The sequence below is a fragment of the Xiphophorus hellerii genome, unplaced genomic scaffold, assembly GCF_003331165.1.
Source record: "Xiphophorus hellerii strain 12219 unplaced genomic scaffold, Xiphophorus_hellerii-4.1 PGA_scaffold_33__1_contigs__length_76059, whole genome shotgun sequence".
Taxonomy (NCBI): Eukaryota; Metazoa; Chordata; class Actinopteri; order Cyprinodontiformes; family Poeciliidae; genus Xiphophorus; species Xiphophorus hellerii.
Window position 1 is genome coordinate 1 of NW_022587608.1, and position 23,504 is coordinate 23,504.

At 36.8% G+C, this 23,504-nt stretch overlaps 2 protein-coding genes and 2 long non-coding RNA genes across 5 annotated transcripts; 1 reads left to right on the plus strand and 3 right to left on the minus strand.

Moving 5' to 3' along the window:
- Positions 1 to 1,001: 1,001 nt before the first annotated feature.
- LOC116716388 (uncharacterized) lies at positions 1,002 to 4,512 on the plus strand. 2 transcript variants are annotated; one of them, XM_032557242.1, is made up of 4 exons: positions 1,002 to 1,118; positions 2,540 to 3,279; positions 3,675 to 3,809; positions 4,163 to 4,512. In XM_032557242.1, the coding sequence occupies exons 2-4, from the start codon at positions 2,786 to 2,788 to the stop codon at positions 4,365 to 4,367; spliced, it is 834 nt and encodes a 277-aa protein (XP_032413133.1). In that variant the 5' UTR covers positions 1,002 to 1,118; positions 2,540 to 2,785; the 3' UTR covers positions 4,368 to 4,512. The 2 variants fall into 2 exon arrangements, with proteins under 2 accessions (XP_032413133.1, XP_032413132.1); XM_032557241.1 differs by having other exon boundaries at positions 1,006 to 1,118; positions 3,675 to 3,893.
- LOC116716390 (G2/M phase-specific E3 ubiquitin-protein ligase-like) lies at positions 3,994 to 7,286 on the minus strand. Its single transcript, XM_032557243.1, has 5 exons — positions 7,246 to 7,286; positions 6,971 to 7,152; positions 5,341 to 5,513; positions 4,792 to 5,006; positions 3,994 to 4,715 (listed from the first exon to the last, which is right to left on the minus strand). The coding sequence occupies exons 2-5, from the start codon at positions 7,127 to 7,129 to the stop codon at positions 4,621 to 4,623; spliced, it is 642 nt and encodes a 213-aa protein (XP_032413134.1). The 5' UTR covers positions 7,130 to 7,152; positions 7,246 to 7,286; the 3' UTR covers positions 3,994 to 4,620.
- Positions 7,287 to 8,552: 1,266 nt separating this feature from the next.
- On the minus strand, positions 8,553 to 10,702 carry LOC116716391 (uncharacterized). The gene is made up of 6 exons (XR_004338445.1): positions 10,419 to 10,702; positions 10,270 to 10,325; positions 10,151 to 10,184; positions 9,912 to 9,976; positions 8,862 to 8,945; positions 8,553 to 8,780 (listed from the first exon to the last, which is right to left on the minus strand). It is a non-coding gene; the product is annotated as an uncharacterized LOC116716391 (long non-coding RNA).
- A 617-nt stretch (positions 10,703 to 11,319) lies between these two features.
- On the minus strand, positions 11,320 to 12,051 carry LOC116716392 (uncharacterized). The gene is made up of 3 exons (XR_004338447.1): positions 11,964 to 12,051; positions 11,689 to 11,792; positions 11,320 to 11,597 (listed from the first exon to the last, which is right to left on the minus strand). It is a non-coding gene; the product is annotated as an uncharacterized LOC116716392 (long non-coding RNA).
- Between the last annotated feature and the right edge of the window lie 11,453 nt (positions 12,052 to 23,504).

Consider the following 23,504-nt stretch of genomic DNA (forward strand, 5'->3'; position numbering starts at 1 on the left):
GTGACCAGAATAGGGAAAAAAATGAACAACTATAAATTTATTTTATCCAGCAATCTGTCATATTTTACATTACAACGGGATTTTCCAGAAAGCTATCACTCTCACCTTTTCAGGAAGTCTTCATTTTTCCTGCTCTTAACAATGAAGTATTTTTCCAGTCAGAAAATATTTACCAGTAATAAAGTAATTGAGGATCCAGAAATGTGAAGCAGACGGTTTCTATGGGTGGCGGGGCGTTCTGGATTCTGATTGGACAGCGCCTTCAGGGAGTTGGCGGGTCTTATCTGTCTGGTTTAACGCCTGGATGATGTGATGAAGCTGCAGCAGCAGCAAGCAGTGGCGATTCTTACGGTGGCCGACAGGTGCAAATGCGCAGCAAAAGAGAAACATGCAAACAAAAAAAAAACACGCGCACAAATTAAATGCGGCAAGCAAAAAGCAAATAAAATGCAGCAAACAAAAAAGAAGACACCCCGAATGAAATGCAGCAAACAAAAAGAGACGCAAACAAAACAGAAGACACCCCCGAATGAAATGCAGCAAACAAAAGTGTTGAAAACGGAAGTGCTCCAGACCACTAGGGGGAGTCAAAGAAAATAGTATTCATTTCTATGGGACCAGATGCAAGATTCAGAGAAAGAAATTTGAAAGAAAGTAAAGGTACGTATTACTATATTTCTTTTCAGATACGCCGTCTTTTATAATATTATAGAATAACAGAATAATTTATGGGTAGCGTGATAGACTTTGTGTCAGTCATACCGTTCTGGGCTCGGTCTCGTAGATGCTTGCCCGAATTAGCAAAGCAATTATGCTAATCATACCGCAAGAAAAAATAGATAAATTACACACTCGTATAGACAGACAGACAGACAGACAGATAGTGAATTCGATTTATCACCTATCTGTCACAAGAGGGATAGTGATGTTTGTAACTTTTTCGTTTTTTTGTGGTTGTATGTACATATCTGGTTTCAACTATACCTATGTGCATACCATTTACCTTTTTTAGGTGGCCATGTTTTGCTGTTTCTGTGGACAAAATCTAGGAACAATTCAAGTTTTCTGTTTTTCATGTGGGAAGAATGTGCAGATCTTGGCACAAGCTCAAGACACTGGTAAGCAGTGATGGGTTAGTTACTTGTAAAAATTAACTTAAATCGATTACTTATTACTACTTGAAAAAGTAGATTAGTGATTACTTTTTTTGGAAATTCACTAAGTTACATATTTTTTTATTTACCTCCACCACTTGTGAAAAGCTTGAACGTTGCAAATAATTAATTGCAAGTTATTAAATTATAGTAATATCAAGTATGTATCTCCGCTTATAAGGTTGAACTGAACGGGAGATTAATGGTTACAACAGCACGCACACACACACCCTCACGCACACACACCTACACACACACACACACACCCACACACAAAAACCTTAGTATTTTGTGTATGTTTTTGTGATTTCCACTATTGTCTGGATAACTATAAATAAGATTGTAGAGCCCCCTCCTACCTCGGCCTCTAGGTTCTGCGCTATGGCCCTGTCCGCAGATTTGTGACACTTAAAGATTATAAATGCGTTTAGTTGGGCAACTTTACGGACACGTTCATTCATGGCTGCTTTCACGTTTATTGCGCTGTTCATATTAGTCTCGATTTTGCCGTTTTCTGGAGCGCAATGCAAAAGTCAAGGTCGCTCACAACAAATATTACCTTGACATTACCAAAGGCTCAGCAAGATGGATCATCCAGGAATAGATGTACCTGGAAGTCCTGACTAAAACTACTTGGATGTCAGACAAATTACGGGGCTTATATGTTTCTGCTTATTTCCAAGTCAAAATAAGAACTTCAGGATCAAAACCAAGCCCAAAAACTTAAACCCGTGATTCATGAAATTTGAAAGCGATTTCAGAAAAAAAGAAGCCCAAAGCCGCTAATAATAATCGGACTTTGAGGACAGATGATCAAAATAGTTCCTGTTTTCCCAGCAACAACATACGCATCTCCCTCCTCCCCGTATTGTTTATGTTTCTGTCGCCGCAGATAACTGTCACATGTAAAGGGCGGTCGCTCCCCAAGACGTACATAGGGATTAAATTAAATTACAAAAGAAAATAGCAACGCACAGTGATTTGGATAAGTAACTTTAATATGGTCTACTGGATTTGAATTAGCAACGCGTTTGATGTCGCACATATTCATGAAGTACTTTTGGTTTAACAAGCCACACTTTTTTTTAGATATATATCCCAGCTGTGTATCTCAATAAATATGGTCTTATTCTATTTTTTAAAAATATTTTTTAAAATTATCATGCCTAACTGCACATAGTTTTGTAGAGTAGACTATTTATAAGCTACTTTTAATAACAGCACAGAACTTTTGCCCTTACTGTACTGTATGTTACTCAGTTTTTACACAGATTCTATTTTGGTGTGAACTTAATTGTTTGAATTGTGTAACATTTTTACTGTGCCAACTTAATTTCCCTGGTGTTGGGCAGTAAAAAGATATTCTGCTCTATTTTGCTTCACAGGATCTGAGCTGGACACCCTCTCAGAAGATGACCTGATTAGAAAGTATTTTCATGATGGCTATAGTCATTCAGAAATTTTGGATTTCTTGGGAAATCTTCACAATGTTGAAATGAGCCTTCGCTCCTTAAAGAGCAAATGAAAAAAATTATCACTCTTTAGACAAAGAAGTTACACACCGCCTCACTTGGTACGTGCTGCTATTGAAGAAGAGCTAAAGGCCAGGCCAGCATTATGGCTATCGCTTGATGTGGCAGACACTCCGACAGAAGTATTGTCTGACTGTCAGAAGAGACGATGTCATGGCATTGATGGCAGAACTTGACCCCTCAGGAGTACAACTGCGTGCAAGACGAAGATTTATAAGAAGAGTTTATAGTTCTTGTGGCCCAAACTATGTCTGGCATGCAGATGGTTATGACAAACTAAAGCCCTATGGCTTGGCAATAAGTGGTTGCATAGATGGGTATTCTCGGAAGGTGCTATGGTTAGTGTGTCAAGCCAGCAATAATGATCCTGGAGTCATTGCTCAAAACTATGTGCAATGTGTCTCAGAATTTGAGAAGATACCAATGCGCCTCCGCACAGACTGTGGCACTGAAAATGGAACAATGGTGGCAATGCATTGTACATTAAGGTCATCACACACTGATGATTTTGCTGGGGCTGCCAGCCATATGTATGGCTCCTCAACAGCCAACCAACGCATCGAAAGCTGGTGGTCATATTTCAGAAAACAAAGGTGAGTTTGTCAACAGTTTATTGTAATTTTTGTATAAATATCAAGTAGTAGACCTTGAAAAGGTGAATAAATTTAGTAGTCTTCTTGGATAAGCAAACATTTCAAAATTATAATGCAACATTTTACTCAATTACCTCTACTTTGTCAGAAGAAATGAAGTACTTGCATATCTCTTAATGACCATTATGTTTTTGTGCTATATACAACTTAATTTTATAGTGTAACATTTGAAATGGATGAATCAGAAGCTCAACATTTAAAGTATAACAGTTGATGTCTGCTTACATTATATTTAACTTTGTAGGTCAACATATATTTAAATATTTTCATGACATAGAAACTAGTCCTATTTTTTTCTGCTGATATAATTATCTTATAATTTTGGTTTATTGTAGATCTCAGTTCTGGATGGATCTCATGAACGATTTGAAGGAAAGACATCTCTTCAATGGAAGTCATGACCACACATGCCTTGTGCGGTTTGTCTTCATGGATATGCTACAGAGAGATCTTGATGAATGCAAGGACAGGTGGAATAAACATACCATAAGACCTGTTAAACAATCTTGCTGTCCATCTGGTAAACCAGATGTGATGTATCATCTACCTCACAGGTAATTTTTTGTTGTTTTTGTCTTCAACATCTGGTTAATTTAAAACCTCTTTGGGAACTCTAAAAAATAATTTGCCAAAACAAAAATAATGAACAATGTGTTAACAGTATGTCACTTTTTATTCTAAACATTTCAGATGACAATTTCTAAAATGTAAATTTAAATACAATTAATCATTTAGACAGGTTACAACAATAGTCACAGCAGTAACAGTTTAGTGAAGAAATGTAAATATAACTAAATGTTTACTGTGCTTCTTCTATTCCTAGGTTTGGTGGAACAGACTGTGGTTTCCCAGTCTCCCAGGAGCAATTGGGACAGTTTGTGACAGAGACTAACAACATTCAATGTGGAGATGAACACCTTCAGGCACATTTTGAGAACCTCCAGAGACAGTGTGGCCTAGCACATCCACAGAGTTGGGAATCATGTGTCGAAAACTATATCAAACTGAAAAACATGGCGGACTTATAAACAAACAAGAATCCAAATTTGAAGGTCGCACACAAACACTAAACAGTGTCATAACTGAACAGGTTTGACAAGTTAAATAGTTAGCATTTTGTTTTGTTGTTATGCATTTGACCTTAATAAAGCCCAAACCCAGGGGAGTTTTGAATCCCAAAGTCCATGTCTTCTTTAAACTGATGATACGTCTTGGACATTGGTATTTTGATAGTGTTGGAGCAGGTGCTACTGACAGGAAAACGAGAAGTGGCCTGAAAGATCAGTTTTGGTGGTAGCAGAATTGAAGATGAGGTAGTGTGTTCAAGCCGGTGGCAAACATCAGGATGTCCTGGAGAGAGAGACCCGTTTTTTGTTCTAGAAAAGAAGCAATGAGTTTATGTATCAGATATTACAATAACACCAGAATATAGCAATAAATCTTAAAGTCCACCTTCTGTGTCAAGGAGAAAGTCTCTCCAGAATCCTAGCACTCTTGTTTCCTCATGTCGTCTGCTGCTACCCTTTTCACTGAGCTGAACCTCAAATATTTCCTCCAATATTTTGGATGTCAGCTGTTCCACTCTTGCACACATAAATGGCCTGAAGACGGAAGCATGCTGCTCCAAAGCATTCTGGAAGTTCAGTGTTGAAAGGCCATCCTTGAATCTATAAAAGTTTGAAACAGAAATCACCTTAATTATTATCAAAAGAGCTGATATTTTTCAGTAACACAAAGAACATTAATATGTCTAATCTTTTTTTATTATTTTTATTTAGCATAGGTAATATTGCTGATGCACTGTACACAGTGAATTAACCTACAGTAACGTTAATTTTCTCCAGTTAAGCCGTCCAATCAATAAGGCTCCTACTTATTTGGCTGCTGGGTGCTGTTGATTGATTGATTCTTGCACTATTGTACATTTGCTTGTATTAACTGCAACAAAATAGTAACTAAATTAGCATAGTTATTTTTTAAGTTAAGGAAGAGAAACATTACCTTTGAATAGAGAAATGGTTGCGGTAAATGATGTACCAATCAATGAACTCCTTTACAATTTTCAATTTGTCATCAACAGTCACAGGGAACTGCAAGCAGCCAGCAGTTTGCAAGATGCTTGCATGTCTTTCAACTGACTGGTGTAGTTCAGTCAATGTACCTGCACTGGATATCTATGGTAGAGAACAATAACCAAAAACATAAATTAATATTTATGAAATCATTACTGATATAAATTTGTTATAAAAGTATTACTGATTGCACTTTAAAAATTAGGTAAGTTTATGTTATTAAAGATTAAGTTTAAACAGTAATGATTTATTGGTTAATGTCAAGTTGTCATAAAGACATTTTGAATAATGTCAACTTTGTATTAAAAGTGTCATATTTTACCGAATGACGCTTTATGACAACAGTCATAAATATCCATGAAGGCTTATTCATGTTCATGACAGGTGTTGTGTCATGTTTATGAAAGTGTCATGACAGTCTTATTCAACACCCTTCAAATAAAGTGTTACCAAAATATCCAGTGAGCAACAGTTCTGTGGCCGCAAATGCCTTGCTGATGCCAGAGTTCAGAGGAGAATGGCCAGAGAGATTTGAGCTCAGAACAGCAACAATAACTCAAGAAACCACTCGTTACAACCGAGTTATGGAGAAGAGCATCTGAACACACAACATGTCAAACCTTAAGTCAGATGTGCTATAGCAGCAGAAGACCACACCGGATGCCATTCCTGTCAGCTAAGAACAGGAAGCTGAGGCAACAATTCGCACAGGATCAACAAAATTGGACAATAGAAGATTGGAAAAACGTTGCCTGGTCTGATGAGTCTCAATTTCAGCAACGACATTTGGATGGGAGGGTCAGAATTTGGTGACAACATGAAAGTATGGATCCATCTGGCTTGTATCAACGTTTCCACGATTCAGGGTGGTGCTATGGAGTGCACTTTGGCCCATTGGTACCGATCAAACATCGTGTAAACGCCAAAGCCTACCTGAGTATTTTGCCAAGCAAAATACTTCATGACCACAGTGTTTTCATCTTCTGATGGCTAATTCCAGCACGTGAACTTGGCATGTCAGAAAGCATGAATCATCTCAGACTGGTTTCTTAAACATAATGAGTTCACTGAACTCGAATGGCCTCCACGGTCACCAGATGTCAATCCAATAGAAAACCTTTGGGATGTGGTGGAAGGAGAGATTTGCATCATGGATGTACTGCCAACAAATCTACAGCAACTATGTGATGCCATCATGTAAAGATGGACCAGACTATCTAAGGAATGTTTCCAGTATTTAGTTGAATCCATGCCACTACAGATTAAAGCAGTTCAGAAGGCAAATGGGTGTACAAACCGGTACTAACGAGATGTACCTAATAAAGTGGCTTGTCTTTTTTATGCATATAGCATTCTCATAAGTGAAGGTAGCGTAGGTACTTGTTTGTGCTTTAATATGACAACATGTGCCTTTTAGAAAATATCAGATTTATTCTGCACAATAGAATCGTATCAAACACAAAATACAAATGATCTTAATGTTACATGAAGTTATGGAATAACAAAATTTTTGCTTGATTGTAACAACTTGTAAAGCCTCATCAATAATGCTATCCTACCTCAATCAAAGAAGCCCTCATGGTGTTGTCAGTGATGTCTTCTATCTTTCCTTCTGTATTTGTTGATGTTCCTGTGAGGTGCTGGTAGAGCTTCTCAGATAAGAATTGAGGACCTGGACCTCCATGAACGACAGAAGTGGCAATCATCCTCCCAACCATGAAATATTCATCATTTTTGGCTGCTGTATAGATTTTGCTCACATTAATTACACATTCACCAACAGCTGTCACATTCTTATGAGAAAACTCTGAAATATTGCCTTTAACGGCAATACCTTCACTGTCAAAAGTGATAAATTTCCTTTCTTCTGGCCCATCAAAGACTCTTTGAGTCCTTAAGCCAGGCATGTCCAAAGTCCGGCCCGGGGGCCAATCACGGCCCGCGGTCAGATTTCATACGGCCCGCAGCTTCGGTCTTATAATGTATTATTTATGGCCCGCCTGCACTGTGAAACAGAATAAATAAATCATAAAACTTGAAACTGTAATTCCTCCTTTCACCAAATGGTGGCAGCACCACTTTAATACTATCAGTCTCTGCCTCCGTGCAGCAAACCCCTCTCCACTCATTTCTGCCATGGCCACTGCAAAGAAAACAAGGAAAGTTGACAGTGAGGGCCGCCGCTTTCAAGAGAGATGGGAATTACAATACTTCTTTTCTGAAAATCAAGGCAATTGTGCTTGTCTAATTTGTAATGAGACGGTTGCCTTGTTTAAGGATTTTGACGTAAAGAGACACTACCAAACTAAACATGCTAACACATACGACAAGCTAACAGGGAGTGACCGTGCTGAAAAACTGAAGCAGCTCCAACCTGCACTGGCATCACAACAGCGATTTCTTTGGGCCTGAGTCAAAAGAAAATACCACCAAAGCAAGCTACGATGTTAATGTTAATAGCTAAACATGGCAAACCTTTTACTGAAGATACATTTATCAAAACTGTGTTTTGAAAATGGTGGAGAACATTTGCCCTGAGAAGAAGCAAGAATTTGCGAATGTTTGCCTGGCACGTAACAGTGTGGCACTGAGAGTTGAGGACATAAAACTGAGTGTTTTGAACGGCAACATCTGTCACTATCAGCAGTGAAAAGCCAAAAGAACATTTATGCACTTGGATTTATGGCACTTATTTTTATTAAACTCTTGAGTAAGATTTGGTTATGAACCTGTAGATGAAAACTATTACTTTCTGAAAGATATTGTAAATGACAAGAGCAAAATTCACTTGTTTTAAGATTTAATAATAACAGACAACTTTGCATTACTTATAACACCTGTTTAAAATGTTCTTGAGGCAAAGATATTTTTAAACTCATGTAAATTTAAGGTATTTCAAAAGCAGAATTTGTGTTTTTAGAGTTGTTCTCATCTGCCTGACTGGCTTATATTTGGTTTTTTTGTCATTTGAAAAATAAAGATAATTGTAACAATGAAAATTGTTTTATAAGTGCATGACACTTTTGTAGTTAAAAAATGTCCGAACAAACTATTGGCCCCAGGCATCTTGACTTTATCAAATCTGGCCCTCTTTGCAAAAAGTTTGGACACCCCTGCCTTAAGCAGTTCATAAAAAGGCTTAGAAACTCGCGCTTGGGACCACCGTTATCAACGCCGTCTTCTGCCTGTCCCTCGTCATCGGTGAATTTTACAAATATTTCATTGAAAGGGTTGAAAGAAGCCCGCTTGAAACCTCTCAGTGCTCCATCCCATACATTGGCTCTGTTTATGTTAAAGCGGCTGAGAGATGATGACGTGATCATTGCCGAGAGCTCTGAAATGATGTCTGCAGCAGTCACGTTGTCTGTACTATAAAACATGAAGTGTACAATTATTTCAAATACAAAAAGCACAAAAGGATTTAGAAGAAAACTAATTTCTAATTAATACCTTTGCTCAGGGAACTGCATCACATATTCATCCGGCTCAGAGTCGCTGTCAACAATTATTGGTGCGTACACATTTGTGTAGTTGCTGTATTGAAAAGGAAATAGAGTAAATACTTTACTAGGTAAATTTAAATTCATCCCTGATAAGGCATAGAGACTTCTGTCAGTCATTCTTGGCAGTAGGACAGCTAACACCAGCATATTTGGGTAATTCTTGCACACTACTCAAAGTTTGATAGAAAAAAAATATTGAACAACCAGAAGTTATGGTGCTGTCAAGTTTTTTGCTCTTTAAACCACCTCAGCTTCTGCCCAAACTTGAAACAGCTTGCTTCCCTCAAAGAAAAGCAGGAACCACTCATCTCAGCAACAATTTTTAGTTATCTTTTATTTTTGTCTTTAGATTATTTCAATTGACAGTGTAAGACCACCATGACTTCACATAAGTAGTCACAGAGAGTCACAGAGCAGGTTGAAAACCAACAAACAAATTAAACAAAATCAATTACAGATCACAATGAACTAATTAAATATGTTTCAGGTAATGTTAACAAGCTACTTTTAAGTTAACAGTGAATGAACAAACAAATGAACTACATTCCAAACACATAAAACCCATTGAATCAAGGGCTAATTTTGGTCTCTGAATGCAGATTAAATGATATAATGTCCATTTCCTACCAGAGTGTCTTTGTGGAAGCTTGAAGCTGAGGCTCTTTGTCTGAAGAGATCATTGTGAGCACAGGTGTGCCAAGTTACCTTATAGAGTTCAGATGGGCCTAAGTGAAAGGGATGGGTGCGCTTGGTTCTCTGTGATGTGTGTGCCAGTTGGGTGGAGATAGTAAATGCACTCACAAATGTACCAGTTGCTGTTTTAACTGGACAGGTGCAAAACTTTTTTTTTCAATGACTTTTTTCAGTTTGGAAATGCAAGAAGACATTTTAGTTGAGATTCATAATTCAGTAAGTTACAGTTATGTGTAATTTCTATAAATCATTTCAGTAAATGTGTTGACATGTGCAAAAGTTGACATGTGCTCACACAACCTACCGATAGAAGTGGTTCTGGCCCTCTGAGGACATGGGATGCTCCTGGACGTTGGTGTTTCCGCCATCCTAATTTAACATAAATTAGTACTCCAGTTGTGGTAGTGGCAATACCATACAGACTTAGCTAACACAATGTCATGTATCTCATCTTGGGTGATTGTCTTTGTGAATTTTTGAAAATCTTTTATGGTATGTAATGTTTACATATTGAACTGTGAAAGGGATTGAGTTCAATCTTACCTGATCAGACCCTTGTTCTGTGTGTCCAAAAGGCCTGAAAATAAAAATTAACATAGCTATAAAGTGGATATAACAGTTTCTGCAACAAAATATGAAGCAAACAGTAATTTGTATTTTACCCATTCAAAATTTTCTCCAGTCTTGGAGTGCTTGCTTCATCTGGACCATCCCACACCTATGCACAACATATAAAAGACAGGTTTTATCTTATCAAAAGAAAGTGTAAGTAATTCAATTCAGGAGAAATGTCATAAAGATGCAGACTGACCACAGTGTCAGATAGTGGACTATCTTGAGATGGCAACCTTACATGAACCACACTATCATCATCACTTGAACTCTGTCCACTGAAACCTTTAAAAAGCAATGATTATTTTGACATTTATTTTAATTATTATTTTTATGTAATTCCACAAATTGTTTAGTTGCATAGGAATTTTTCATAACTTCATATACATGTTAAACAACAAGAAAATGTTAGTATCAGTTGTACAAATAGAATTTTGTACAATTAGCAGCACAGTATATTCAGATTTCTTTATCCATCCATCCATCCATCCATCCATCCATCCATCTATCCATTGTCTTATACCCTTTTCCCAGAGCACCTGGTCAGAACCCACAGGGAGAACATGCAAACTCCATACAGAAAGACTCCAGGCAAGGAATTGAAACCAACACCTTCTTGCTGCAAGGCAACAATGCCACCAACTGTGTCACTGGGCAGCAGATTTCTATTTATCTTTTAGAAGTTATTTGAACACAGTAAGTCTTCTATTACTATGAACCACACAGTTTTGTTTGTTGATATTAACCAAAGGAAAATGGTTACTATCATTTCAACAACCAGTGAAAAGAAATATACTATAAATGTGTAGTATAAATAATAAATTTCCTTTTGCAAGGCTAAATTTTGCAATTAATAAAATGTACGTTTGTACATCAATCTTTACAAAAGGGAGGTGGTTTTGTAAAGAGGAAAATCCTTTGGCTTCCTTAGATAAAATATATGACATCATAGCTAGAATTAATCATGCACAGAATTCTGGATATAGGAGGAAATTTTGCCATTTTAACTATAAGACTATAGCAAAATTGATCTTCAAACTATTTGGAATGTAGATCAAAAGCACTTACAGCTTTTTGTAAATTCCTCAACAGGGCAAATGTAAAGCGTAATTCTTTGGTAAGGCTTTCCAATTGCCTCCTTGTACTTTTGCACTGTGAAAGGAATGTCTGTTCCTGGGATGTTCTTAACCTCCCTTGCATCAGGATACAACAAGACATGGGCACAATCTCTCAGGTCTATATTGAAATCCTTTTGCTTCTTTACAGCAGCAGCAAGCACTTGTTCCGATGCCCACTCAGGGTGAATCTCAACTGGAAGTAACTTCCCTCTCACTGTCTTAAGGGAATCTCCCTGCATCCTCATAAGCCCAACATTAATCTGGGGAGAGACAAAATTTAATCAATCAAATTAAATTATTTGATGAAGTATGTAATTTCCAGTTTGTGTTTGCACTAAATTAAAGGCATACCTTCAGTTTATTTCCCTTCTGTGTTTTGTTCTGATGCTTCTTGGTAAAAAATGTCTTTCTTTCCCTCTCTTTTATAGCTCTAAAGTTCATGAAACACTCTACACCTGAAATTCGTAATAAAATAATACACGATTGGCACTTTAGTTATAATTTAAATGCATTAATTATTAATTGCAGGTACGATCATTGCAGTATTGATCGTACCTGCATCTACAGATGGTTTAAAATGCTAACACTTAAACATGCTGAAATAAATAACCCATGCTTCGGTTTACCTGTGCTGGTGCTTGGTTGAACATCGGGAGTTGCAGTGGTAGTGTTCCTCTCATCTTGGGCTTTGTTTGCATGATCTTGGACAAATTTTATGTTCTGCCACATTGACAACAAAAGTCTGCAGAATTTATGGCGGCAGTTCCACAAAATGGACAGTACATCTGAAAGAAAATTTGTTTTTTAACGTCAGGAAATAAATAGATTAAAAGTGGAGACATTGCCTACTAAAACGCTGAAATGAGTCATTCTCAAAAAAGATATTTAATTATACGAGTGTGTAATTTATTTATTTTTTCTTGCGGTATGATTAGCATAATTGCTTTGCTAATTCGGGCAAGCATCTACGAGACCGAGCCCAGAACGGTATGACTGACACAAAGTCTATCACGCTACCCATAAATTATTCTGTTATTCTATAATATTATAAAAGACGGCGTATCTGAAAAGAAATATAGTAATACGTACCTTTACTTTCTTTCAAATTTCTTTCTCTGAATCTTGCATCTGGTCCCATAGAAATGAATACTATTTTCTTTGACTCCCCCTAGTGGTCTGGAGCACTTCCGTTTTCAACACTTTTTGTTTGCTGCATTTCATTCGGGGGTGTCTTCTTTTTTGTTTGCGTCTCTCTTTTTGTTTGCTGCATTTTATTCGCTTTTTGCTTGCCGCATTTAATTTGTGCGCGTGTTTTTTTTTTGTTTGCATGTTTTCTCTTTTGCTGCGCATTTGCACCTGTCGGCCACCGTAGATTCTAGCCCAGTTTTAGTGGTGCTTTAGTATCTCAGCTCCCCTGAATAGGATTGCCACCCGTAAAACACGGAATCGTCCCATATTTGGCCGTTAAATGTGCGTCCCATTTTAAACCGATACATAACTGTCCGATAGACACGCCTATCGTACACACATCAACACTAAGTTTAACAATAATGACCACAATAAAACACAGGAAATATTAAGGTCAGCTACATTGTCGTTGCGGGAGCTAAAGGACCCCCTGAACGCTACGGACAGACGCTGAACGTCCCGGTTGCCTAGAGACGGACACTACGCAGCCGCAGTGAGCTGCTATCAACCCGCGTCTATTTTAAACGTCCTCGACCCGATTCCATGTCCTTAGAAGCAAAAACGCTTTAAAAAAACAGACGTGAGTGAAAAGACGCGAATTATAAACTGAACAACTTCAGAGAGGATGGATACTGTGGACATCGAAAGACAAAAAAAATGTGTCCGTCGTGGCGCAGTCTATATATCAGACAGAATGGATCATTAGAGGAACTGCAGACCCGCTAGAACAGTGGTTCTCAAATGGGGGTACGCGTACCCCTGGGGGTACGTGGAGGTACTGCAGGGGGTACGTGAAGCTTTTCAAAATATCTTAAAAAAATCAGTAGGCTCCTCATAATAAGTCTTGGGAAAAATTATTTTGTAAAAAGTTTGATAAAATATAAATGTGTGTTCATGCACTGAATTTTATATTCAGTATTTAGTTTCAATATCCTTTAAAATAAAACTGACCCCCCCACCAAGTTAGTTTGACCCAGGGCACTCGTCAACGACCTGTCGTTATCATGATTACACTGTAACTATGGAGACGTGGCTAAAGCGTAGCAGCAATGCTGCTGAAAGTACAGATAAAGTGAAAAATAAGGCAAAACCAGAGCCGACGAAGTACAGAACGTACATGGAAAAGTATGTTTTAATGGGATTTACGTCCACGATCTCTGTACCTCTTTTTTATTCCAAAAATGTTTTGCCCGTGTCAGGGGGTACTTGACTAAAAATATATTTTTAAGGGGGTACATCACTGAAAAAAGTTTGCGAACCACTGCGCTAAAACCTAAAGAACCAGAAATCAGCGTCTCTTCATCCTCAATCATCTCCTGACGCTGATAATTGATTCAGTTTCTTATTGCGATTTTAGTTGACTATTGTGGTTTGATTCTTTGCTTAGGATGTTGAGTTTGGATGATATTTAATAAATAATAGCATTAGCCAAAATAAGTGGCCATTTAAAGAACAAATCATACTAATAAATTAACAGTAAATATATAATTATTTCCTACATTATATTACTTTCTGTGTGTTTTATTCAAAAATTTTGATATACTGTATTTTATGAATAATTTGTTCAGTGGTCATTTAATGTATTTCTTCACTAATATTGTATTAATGTGGTTTACCAGTTTGGATAATCTGACTTCCTATCAATGAAGAAAAAACATGCTAAGCAAAAATGCACCAGATCCAGAGCTGTAGGCCAGGGCCGGTTCTAGACGGGGGCGATGAGGGGTTCTGAAGAAATTCTACTAAATAAATGTCTTTTTTAAATATTCAGTGGTAGATATTGTTTTAAACCTTCACAATTTTATTTTTAAGGTATTATCAAAATACATTAAAATAATTTTTGAATAAAAATTAGTTTAATGAATTAAAAATTATAGTACTGTTCTTTTAACTGCTGTATGAAGAAAGGATCTCACTTTCAATCTACTAAATCAGAGATCTTATAATTGTTTAAAATGACCTAACTACAACATATTGTAACGATTCTGTGTTTTAGTTCTGCTGGGGTTCATATGGTTATTTGTATTTCTTATAAGTTGCATTGTGATCCTTTCTGTTAGAGTGTTATGGGCTTTCCCTGTCTGACTCTGCTGGCTCCCACTCTCATGTGATAGGCCTGTCATGTGGGCGGGGGATTGGTGGAGCGGGAGTACCAGGACCGGAAGTTGGGGAGAGTTCAGAGGGGAGTTAGCAATGAAGCTAACAGTTGAGTGTGCCCGTTTGTTAGAGGCGTGAGCTGCAGCCTCAGGAATAGCAGCTTGTACCTGTTTCTAATAAACCCTGTTTGGCGGGACTACAGCTGCGGTGTTGGCGTCATTACAATATGAACAAGTATAAAATGACATAACTACTAAACATGAACAAATATAAAATGGCACAACTACTAATTATGAACAAGTATAAAATGACATAACTAGAATAGAATAGAATAGAATTCAACTTTATTGTCATTGCACTGTCACAAGTACAAGCAACGAGATGTAGTTTGCATCTATCCAGAAGTGCTCTACGAGATATAATATTTATTTGCAGATGTACAAGACTATGTATGTATGGACTATTAGGGGTTATAGCAAGAGATATAGATATTGTGTATAAATATAAATATTGGAGCTATATGCACAGATTATACAGAATATATAAGAATGTTAGGGAATGGATTATAGATAAATAATGGCAGATAAAATTTACAGGTTGTATGTGTGTGTGATGAAACAGTCCGTGATGTGTGTGTGTGTGAGGATAGTCCATGTGTTATTGTTGTATGAGAGGATAGGGGAGTACAGTCCTTATAGTTTATGTTTTATGTCAGGAGGCATTCAAAAGCGTGACAGCTGTGGGAAAGAAGCTGTTCCGGTGCCTGGTGGTTCTGGTCCGTAGGCTTCTGTAACGCCTCCCAGAGGGCCGGAGGGAAAAGAGTGTGTGTGCTGGGTGAGTGGAGTCCTTTGTGATTTTCCCAGCCTTTTTCAAACAATGCTTCCTGTAAATGTCCTTGATGGCAGGGAGCGGTGCCCCGGCGATATACTGGGCAGTTTTCACCACCCTCTGCAGCGCCTGCCGGTCGGAGACAGAGCAGTTCCCGTACCAAGTTGTAATACAGTTGGTGAGGATGCTCTCAATGGTGCAGCGGTAGAAGTTCGTGAGGATCTCTGAGGACAGGTGGTTCTTCCTCAGGGTCCTCATGAAGAAGAGGCCCTGATGTGCCTTCTTAATGAGTTTGGAGCAGCTGGTCGTCCAAGTCAGGTCCTCGGAGATGTGGACTCCCAGGAACTTAAAGGTGTCCACACGCTCCACCACTGTCCCCTTAATGTGGATGGGTGGATGTGGGTCAGCGTTCCTCCTGAAGTCCACGATAAGCTCCTTGGTCTTCTCGGTGTTCAGCTGCAGGTTGTTTTTGTCACACCACTCAGGCAGACGGTCTACCTCCTCCCTGTAAGCGGCCTCGTCATTATCTCTGATGAGGCCGATCACCGTGGTGTCGTCTGCGAACTTGATGATGGCGTTAGAGCCGTGGACAGGTCTGCAGTCGTAGGTGAAAAGGGAGTAGAGGAAGGGACTCATCACACAGCCTTGTGGCACTCCGGTGTTTATGATGATGGTGGATGAGAAGTGGTTGTCCAGCCGGACATGTTGAGGTCAACCGGTAAGGAAGTCGAGCAACCAGTTACACAGGGTTACACATACTAAACATGAACATGTATAAAATGATAAAACTACTAAACATGAACAAGTATAAAATGATATAACTACTAAACATGAACAGATATAAAAAGACCTAAATACTAAACATGAACAGTTATAAAATGATAAAACTACTAAACATGAACAAGTATGAAATTACATAACTACTAAACATGAACAAGTATAAAATGACATAACTACTAAACATGAACAAGTATAAAATGACATAACTACTAAACATGAACAAGTATAAAATGACATAACTACTGTCAGGATTCAGGTTGGAGTGAGGGTTCTTTCAAGAGACGAGCTATGCGGAGGAGTTTGACAGCCTGATGCACCTGCATCGGATTCCGGTAACCAGCGGCAGGCTTCTTAAGAAGCGGTGGAACCACCAGTCAACACTCGATGGTTACCACTTGTTGGTCAGACTCAGCCCTAAGATTTAGCATAGTCCATGTTAAGTATTGTCCAGTCATTTTGTCCTTTTTCTCTCCGTTACCTCTCAGATCTTGATCCCGCTTCCCGGAGCCAAGCCTGGAGCTTCACCGGTCAGGCGCGTCTCGCTGCTTGGCACCTCCAAGCCGGTCTGATCCGCTGCGGCCCGGGACCCCCGAACCTACCTGGACTCTCGTTTCCTCCTGACGTCCTCCAGTCTCAATTCTCGAACCATCGATTGACCTCATTAAAACAAACCCTCTTGACCGTAAAGTCTGTTCTTCTGTGTGCACCTGCATGTGGGCAAGGAAATTAAAATCCAACATGACAACCACTAAACATGAACAAGTACAAAGCGACATAACTACTGAACATGAACAAGTATAAAGCGACATAACTACTAAACATGAACAAGTATAAATGACATAACTACTAAACATGAACAAGTATAAAGCGACATAACTACTAAACATGAACAAGTATAAATGACATAACTACTAAACATGAACAAGTATAAAATGAAATAACTACTAAACATGAGCAAGTATAAAATGACATAACTACTAATTATGTACAAGTATAAAATCACAAGACAACTAAACATGAACAGAAATAAAATGACATAACTACTAAGCATGAACAGATATAAAATGACATAACTACTATACATGAACAGATATAAAATGACATGACTACTAAACATGAACAAGTATAAAATGACACAACTACTAATTATGTACAAGTATAAAATCACAAGACTACTAAACATGAACAAGTATAAAATGACATAACTACTATACATGAACAGATATAAAATGACATGACTACTATACATGAACACATATAAAATGACATGACTACTAAACATGAACAAGTATAAAATGACACAACTACTAATTATGTACAAGTATAAAATCACAAGACTACTAAACATGAACAAGTATAAAATGACATAACTACTAAACATGAACAAGTATAAAATGACATAACTACTAAACATGAACAGAAATAAAATGACACAACTACTAATTATGTACAAGTATAAAATCACAAGACTACTAAACATGAACAAGTATAAAATGACATAACTACTAAACATGAACAAGTATAAAATGGCATTACTACTAAACATGAACAAGTATAAAATGACACAACTACTAAACATGAACAAGTATAAAATGGCACAACTACTAAACATGAACAAGTATAAAATGACATAACAACTAAACATGAACAAGTATGAAATGACATAACTAGTAAACATGAACAAGTATATAATGACATACCTACTAAACATGAACAAGTATAAAATGACATAACTACTAAACATGAACAAGTATAAAATGACACAACTACTAAACATGAACAAGTATAAAATGGCACAACTACTAAACATGAACAAGTATAAAATGACATAACAACTAAACATGAACAAGTATATAATGACATACCTACTAAACATGAACAAGTATAAAATGACCTAACTACTAAACATGAACAAGTATAAAATGGCACAACTACTAAACATGAACAAGTATAAAATGACATAACTACTAAGCATGAACAAGTATAAAATGACATCACTTCTAAGCATGAACAAGTATATAATGACATATCTACTAAACATGAACAAGTATAAAATGACATAACTACTAAACATGAACAAGTATAAAATGACATAACTACTAAGCATGAACAAGTATAAAATCTCATGACTACTAAACATGAACAACTATAAAATGACATCACTTCTAAACATGAACAAGTATATAATGACATAACTACTAAACATGAACAAGTATAAAATGACATAACTACTAAACATGAACAGGTATAAAATGGCACAACTACTAAACATGAACAAGTATAAAATGACATGACTACTAAACATGAACAAGTATAAAATCACATAACTACTAAACATGAACAAGTATAAAATGACATAACTACTAAACATGAACAAGTATAAAATGGCATAACTACTGTCAGGATTCAGGTTGGAGTGAGGGTTCTTTCCAGAGACGAGCAACGCGGAGGAGTTTGACAGCCTGACGCACCTGCATCGGATTCCGGTAACCAGCGGCAGGCTTCTTAAGAAGCGGTGGAACCACCAGTCATCGCTCGATGGTTACCACTTGTTGGTCAAACTCAGCCCTAAGATCTCACATAGTCCATGTCAAGTATTGTCCAGTCATTTTGTCCTTTTTCTCTCCGTTACCTCTCAGATCTTGATCCCGCTTCCCGGAGCCAAGCCTGGAACTTCACCGGTCAGGCGCGTCTCGCTGCTTGGCACCTCCAAGCCGGTCTGATCCGCTGCGGCCCGGGACCCCCGAACCTACCTGGACTCTCGTTTCCTCCTGACGTCCTCCAGTCTCAATTCTCGATCCATCGTTTGACCTCATTAAAACAAACCCTCTTAACCGTAAAGTCTGTTCTTCTGTGTGCACCTGCATGTGTGCAAGGAAATTAAAATCCAACATGACAACTACTAAACATGAACAAGTACAAAGCGACATAACTACTGAACATGAACAAGTATAAAGCGACATAACTACTAAACATGAACAAGTATAAAGCGACATAACTACTAAACATGAACAAGTATAAAATGTCATAACTACTAAACATGAACAACTATAAAATGACACAACTACTAATTATGTACAAGTATAAAATCACAAGACTACTAAACATGAACAGAAATAAAATGACATAACTACTAAGCATGAACAGATATAAAATGACATGACTACTAAACATGAACAAGTATAAAATGTCATAACTACTAAGCATGAACAGATATAAAATGACATGACTACTAAACATGAACAAGTATAAAATGACACAACTACTAATTATGTACAAGTATAAAATCACAAGACTACTAAACATGAACAAGTATAAAATGACATAACTACTAAACATGAACAAGTATAAAATGACATAACAACTAAACATGAACAGAAATAAAATGACATAACTACTAAGCATGAACAGATATAAAATGACATGACTACTAAACATGAACAAGTATAAAATGACACAACTACTAATTATGTACAAGTATAAAATCACAAGACTACTAAACATGAACAAGTATAAAATGACATAACTACTAAACATGAACAAGTATAAAATGACATAACAACTAAACATGAACAGAAATAAAATGACATAACTACTAAGCATGAACAGATATAAAATGACATAACTACTAAACATGAACAAGTATAAAATGACATAACTACTAAACATGAACAAGTTTAAAATGACATAACTACTAAACATGAACAAGTATAAAATGACATAACTACTAAACATGAACAAGTTTAAAATGACATAACTACTAAACATGAACAAGTATAAAATGACATAACTACTAAACATGAACAAGTTTAAAATGACATAACTACTACCCTCTGCCGCCACACATCACATAATGCACCAGACCCCTTTGGCCCCTCTCTCAGGTGGTGGGCACATGGGATAGGAGAACCCATGTTTCCTCTTCGGGCTGAGCACGGCTGGGCTCCATGGGTAAAAGCCCGGCCACCAGGCGCTCGCCATCATGCCCCCCATCCAGGCCTGGCTCCAGAGTGGGGCCCCGGTGACCCGCGTCCGGGCGACGGAACGCCAAGTCCAATGTTTTTTCTCATCATTGGGGTCTTCGGGCTGCGCTTTGTCTGGTCCCTCACCTAGGACCAATCTGCCTTGGGTGACCCTACCTGGGGCATGAAGCCCCTGACAGCATAGCTCCTAGGATCATTGGGGCACTCAAACCCCTCCACCACGATAAGGTGGCAGCCCAAGGAGAGGACCTACTAAACATAAACAGGTATAAAATGGCATAACTGGTAAACATGAACAAGTATATAATGACATAACTACTAAACATGAACAAGTATAAAATGACATAACTACTAAACATGAACAGATATAAAATGACCTAACTACTAAACATGAGCAAGTATAAAATGACACAACTACTAAACATGAACAAGTATAAAATGACATAAATACTAAACATGAACAAGTATAAGATGACATAACTACTAAACATGAACAGATATAAAATGGCACAACTACTAAACATGAACAAGTATAAAATGACATAACTACTAAACATGAACAAGTATAAAATGACATAACTACTAAACATGAACAGGTATAAAATGGCACAACTACTAAACATGAACAGGTATAAAATGGCACAACTGCTAAACATGAACAAGTATAAAATGACATAACTACTAAAACATGAACAAGTATAAAATGTCATAACTACTAATTATGTACAAGTATAAAATGACATAACTACTTTACATGAACAGGTATAAAATGACATAACTACTAAGCATGAACAGATATAAAATGACATAACTACTAAATATGAACAAGTATAAAATGACATAACTACTAAACATGAACAGGTATAAAATGACATAACTACTGTCAGGATTCAGGTTGGAGTGAGGGTTCTTTCCAGAGACGAGCTATGCGGAGGAGTTTGACAGCCTGATGCACCTGCATCGGATTCCAGTAACCAGCGGCAGGCTTCTTAAGAAGCGGTGGAACCACCAGTCAACGCTCGATGGTTACCACTTGTTGGTCAGACTCAGCCCTAAGATTTAGCATAGTCCATGTTAAGTATTGTCCAGTCATTTTGTCCTTTTTCTCTCCGTTACCTCTCAGATCTTGATCCCGCTTCCCGGAGCCAAGCCTGGAGCTTCACCGGTCAGGCGCGTCTCGCTGGTTGGCACCTCCAAGCCGTTCTGATCCGCTGCGGCCCAGGACCCCCGAACCTACCTGGACTCTTGTTTCCTCCTGACGTCCTCCAGTCTCAATTCTCGAACCATCGATTGACCTCATTAAAACAAACCCTCTTAACCGTAAAGTCTGTTCTTCTGTGTGCACCTGCATGTGGGCAAGGAAATTAAAATCCAACATGACAACTACTAAACATGAACAAGTATAAAATGGCATCACTTTTAAGCATGAACAAGTATAAAATGACATAACTACTAAACATGAGCAAGTATAAAATGACATAACTACGAAACATGAACAAGTATAAAATGAAATAACTACTAAACATGAACAAGTATAAAATGAAATAACTACTAAACATGAGCAAGTATAAAATGACATAACTACTAAACATGAACAAGTATAAAATGGCATCACTTCTAAGCATGAACAAGTATAAAATGAAATAACTACTAAACATGAACAAGTATAAAATGACACAACTACTAAACATGAACAAGTATAAAATGACACAACTACTAAATATGAACAAGTATAAAGCGACATAACTACTAAATATGAACAAGTATAAAATGACATAACTACTAAACATGAGCAAGTATATAATGACATAACTACTAAACATGAACAAGTATAAAATGACATAACTACTAAACATGAACAAGTATAAAATGACATAACTACTAAACATGAACAAGAATAAAATGACATAACTACAAAACATGAACAAGTATAAAATGACATAACTACTAAACAAGAACAAGTATAAAATGACATAACTACAAAACATGAACAAGTATAAAATGACATAACTACTAAACAAGAACAAGTATAAAATGACATAACTACTAAACAAGAACAAGTATAAAATGACATAACTACTAAACATGAACAGGTATAAAATGGCACAACTACTAAACATGAACAAGTATAAAATGACATAACTACTAAACATGAACAAGTATAAAATGACATAACTACTAAACATGAACAAGTATAAAATGACATAACTACTAAACATGAACAGGTATAAAATGGCACAACTACTAAGCATGAACAATTATAAAATGACATAACTACTAAACATGAACAGGTATAAAATGGCACAACTACTAAACATGAACAAGTATAAAATGACATAACTACTAAACATGAACAAGTATAAAATGACATAACTACTAAGCATGAACAAGTATAAAATGACATAACTACTAAACATGAACAAGTATAAAATGACATGACTACTAAACATGAGCAAGTATATAATGACATATCTACTAAGCATGAACAAGTATAAAATGACATCACTTCTAAGCATGAACAAGTATAAAATGACATCACTTCTAAGCATGAACAAGTATAAAATGACATAACTACTAAGCATGAACAAGTATAAAATGACGTAACTACTAAACATGAACAGGTATAAAATGACATAACTACTAAACATGAACAGGTATAAAATGGCACAACTACTAAACATGAACAAGTATAAAATGACATAACTACTAAACATGAACAAGTATAAAATGACATAATAACTAAACATGAACAAGTATAAAATGACATAACTACTAAGCATGAACAAGTATAAAATGACGTAACTACTAAACATGAACAGGTATAAAATGGCACAACTACTAAACATGAACAAGTATAAAATGGCACAACTACTAAACATGAACAAGCATAAAATGACATAACTAATAAACATGAACAAGTATAAAATGACATAACTACTAAACATGAACAAGTATAAAATGGCATCACTTCTAAGCATGAACAAGTATAAAATGAAATAACTACTAAACATGAACAAGTATAAAATGACACAACTACTAAACATGAACAAGTATAAAATGTCATAACTACTAAACATGAACAAGTATAAAATGACACAACTACTAATTATGTACAAGTATAAAATCACAAGACTACTAAACATGAACAGAAATAAAATGACATAACTACTAAGCATGAACAGATATAAAATGACATAACTACTATACATGAACAGATATAAAATGACATGACTACTAAACATGAACAGATATAAAATGACATGACTACTAAACATGAATAGATATAAAATG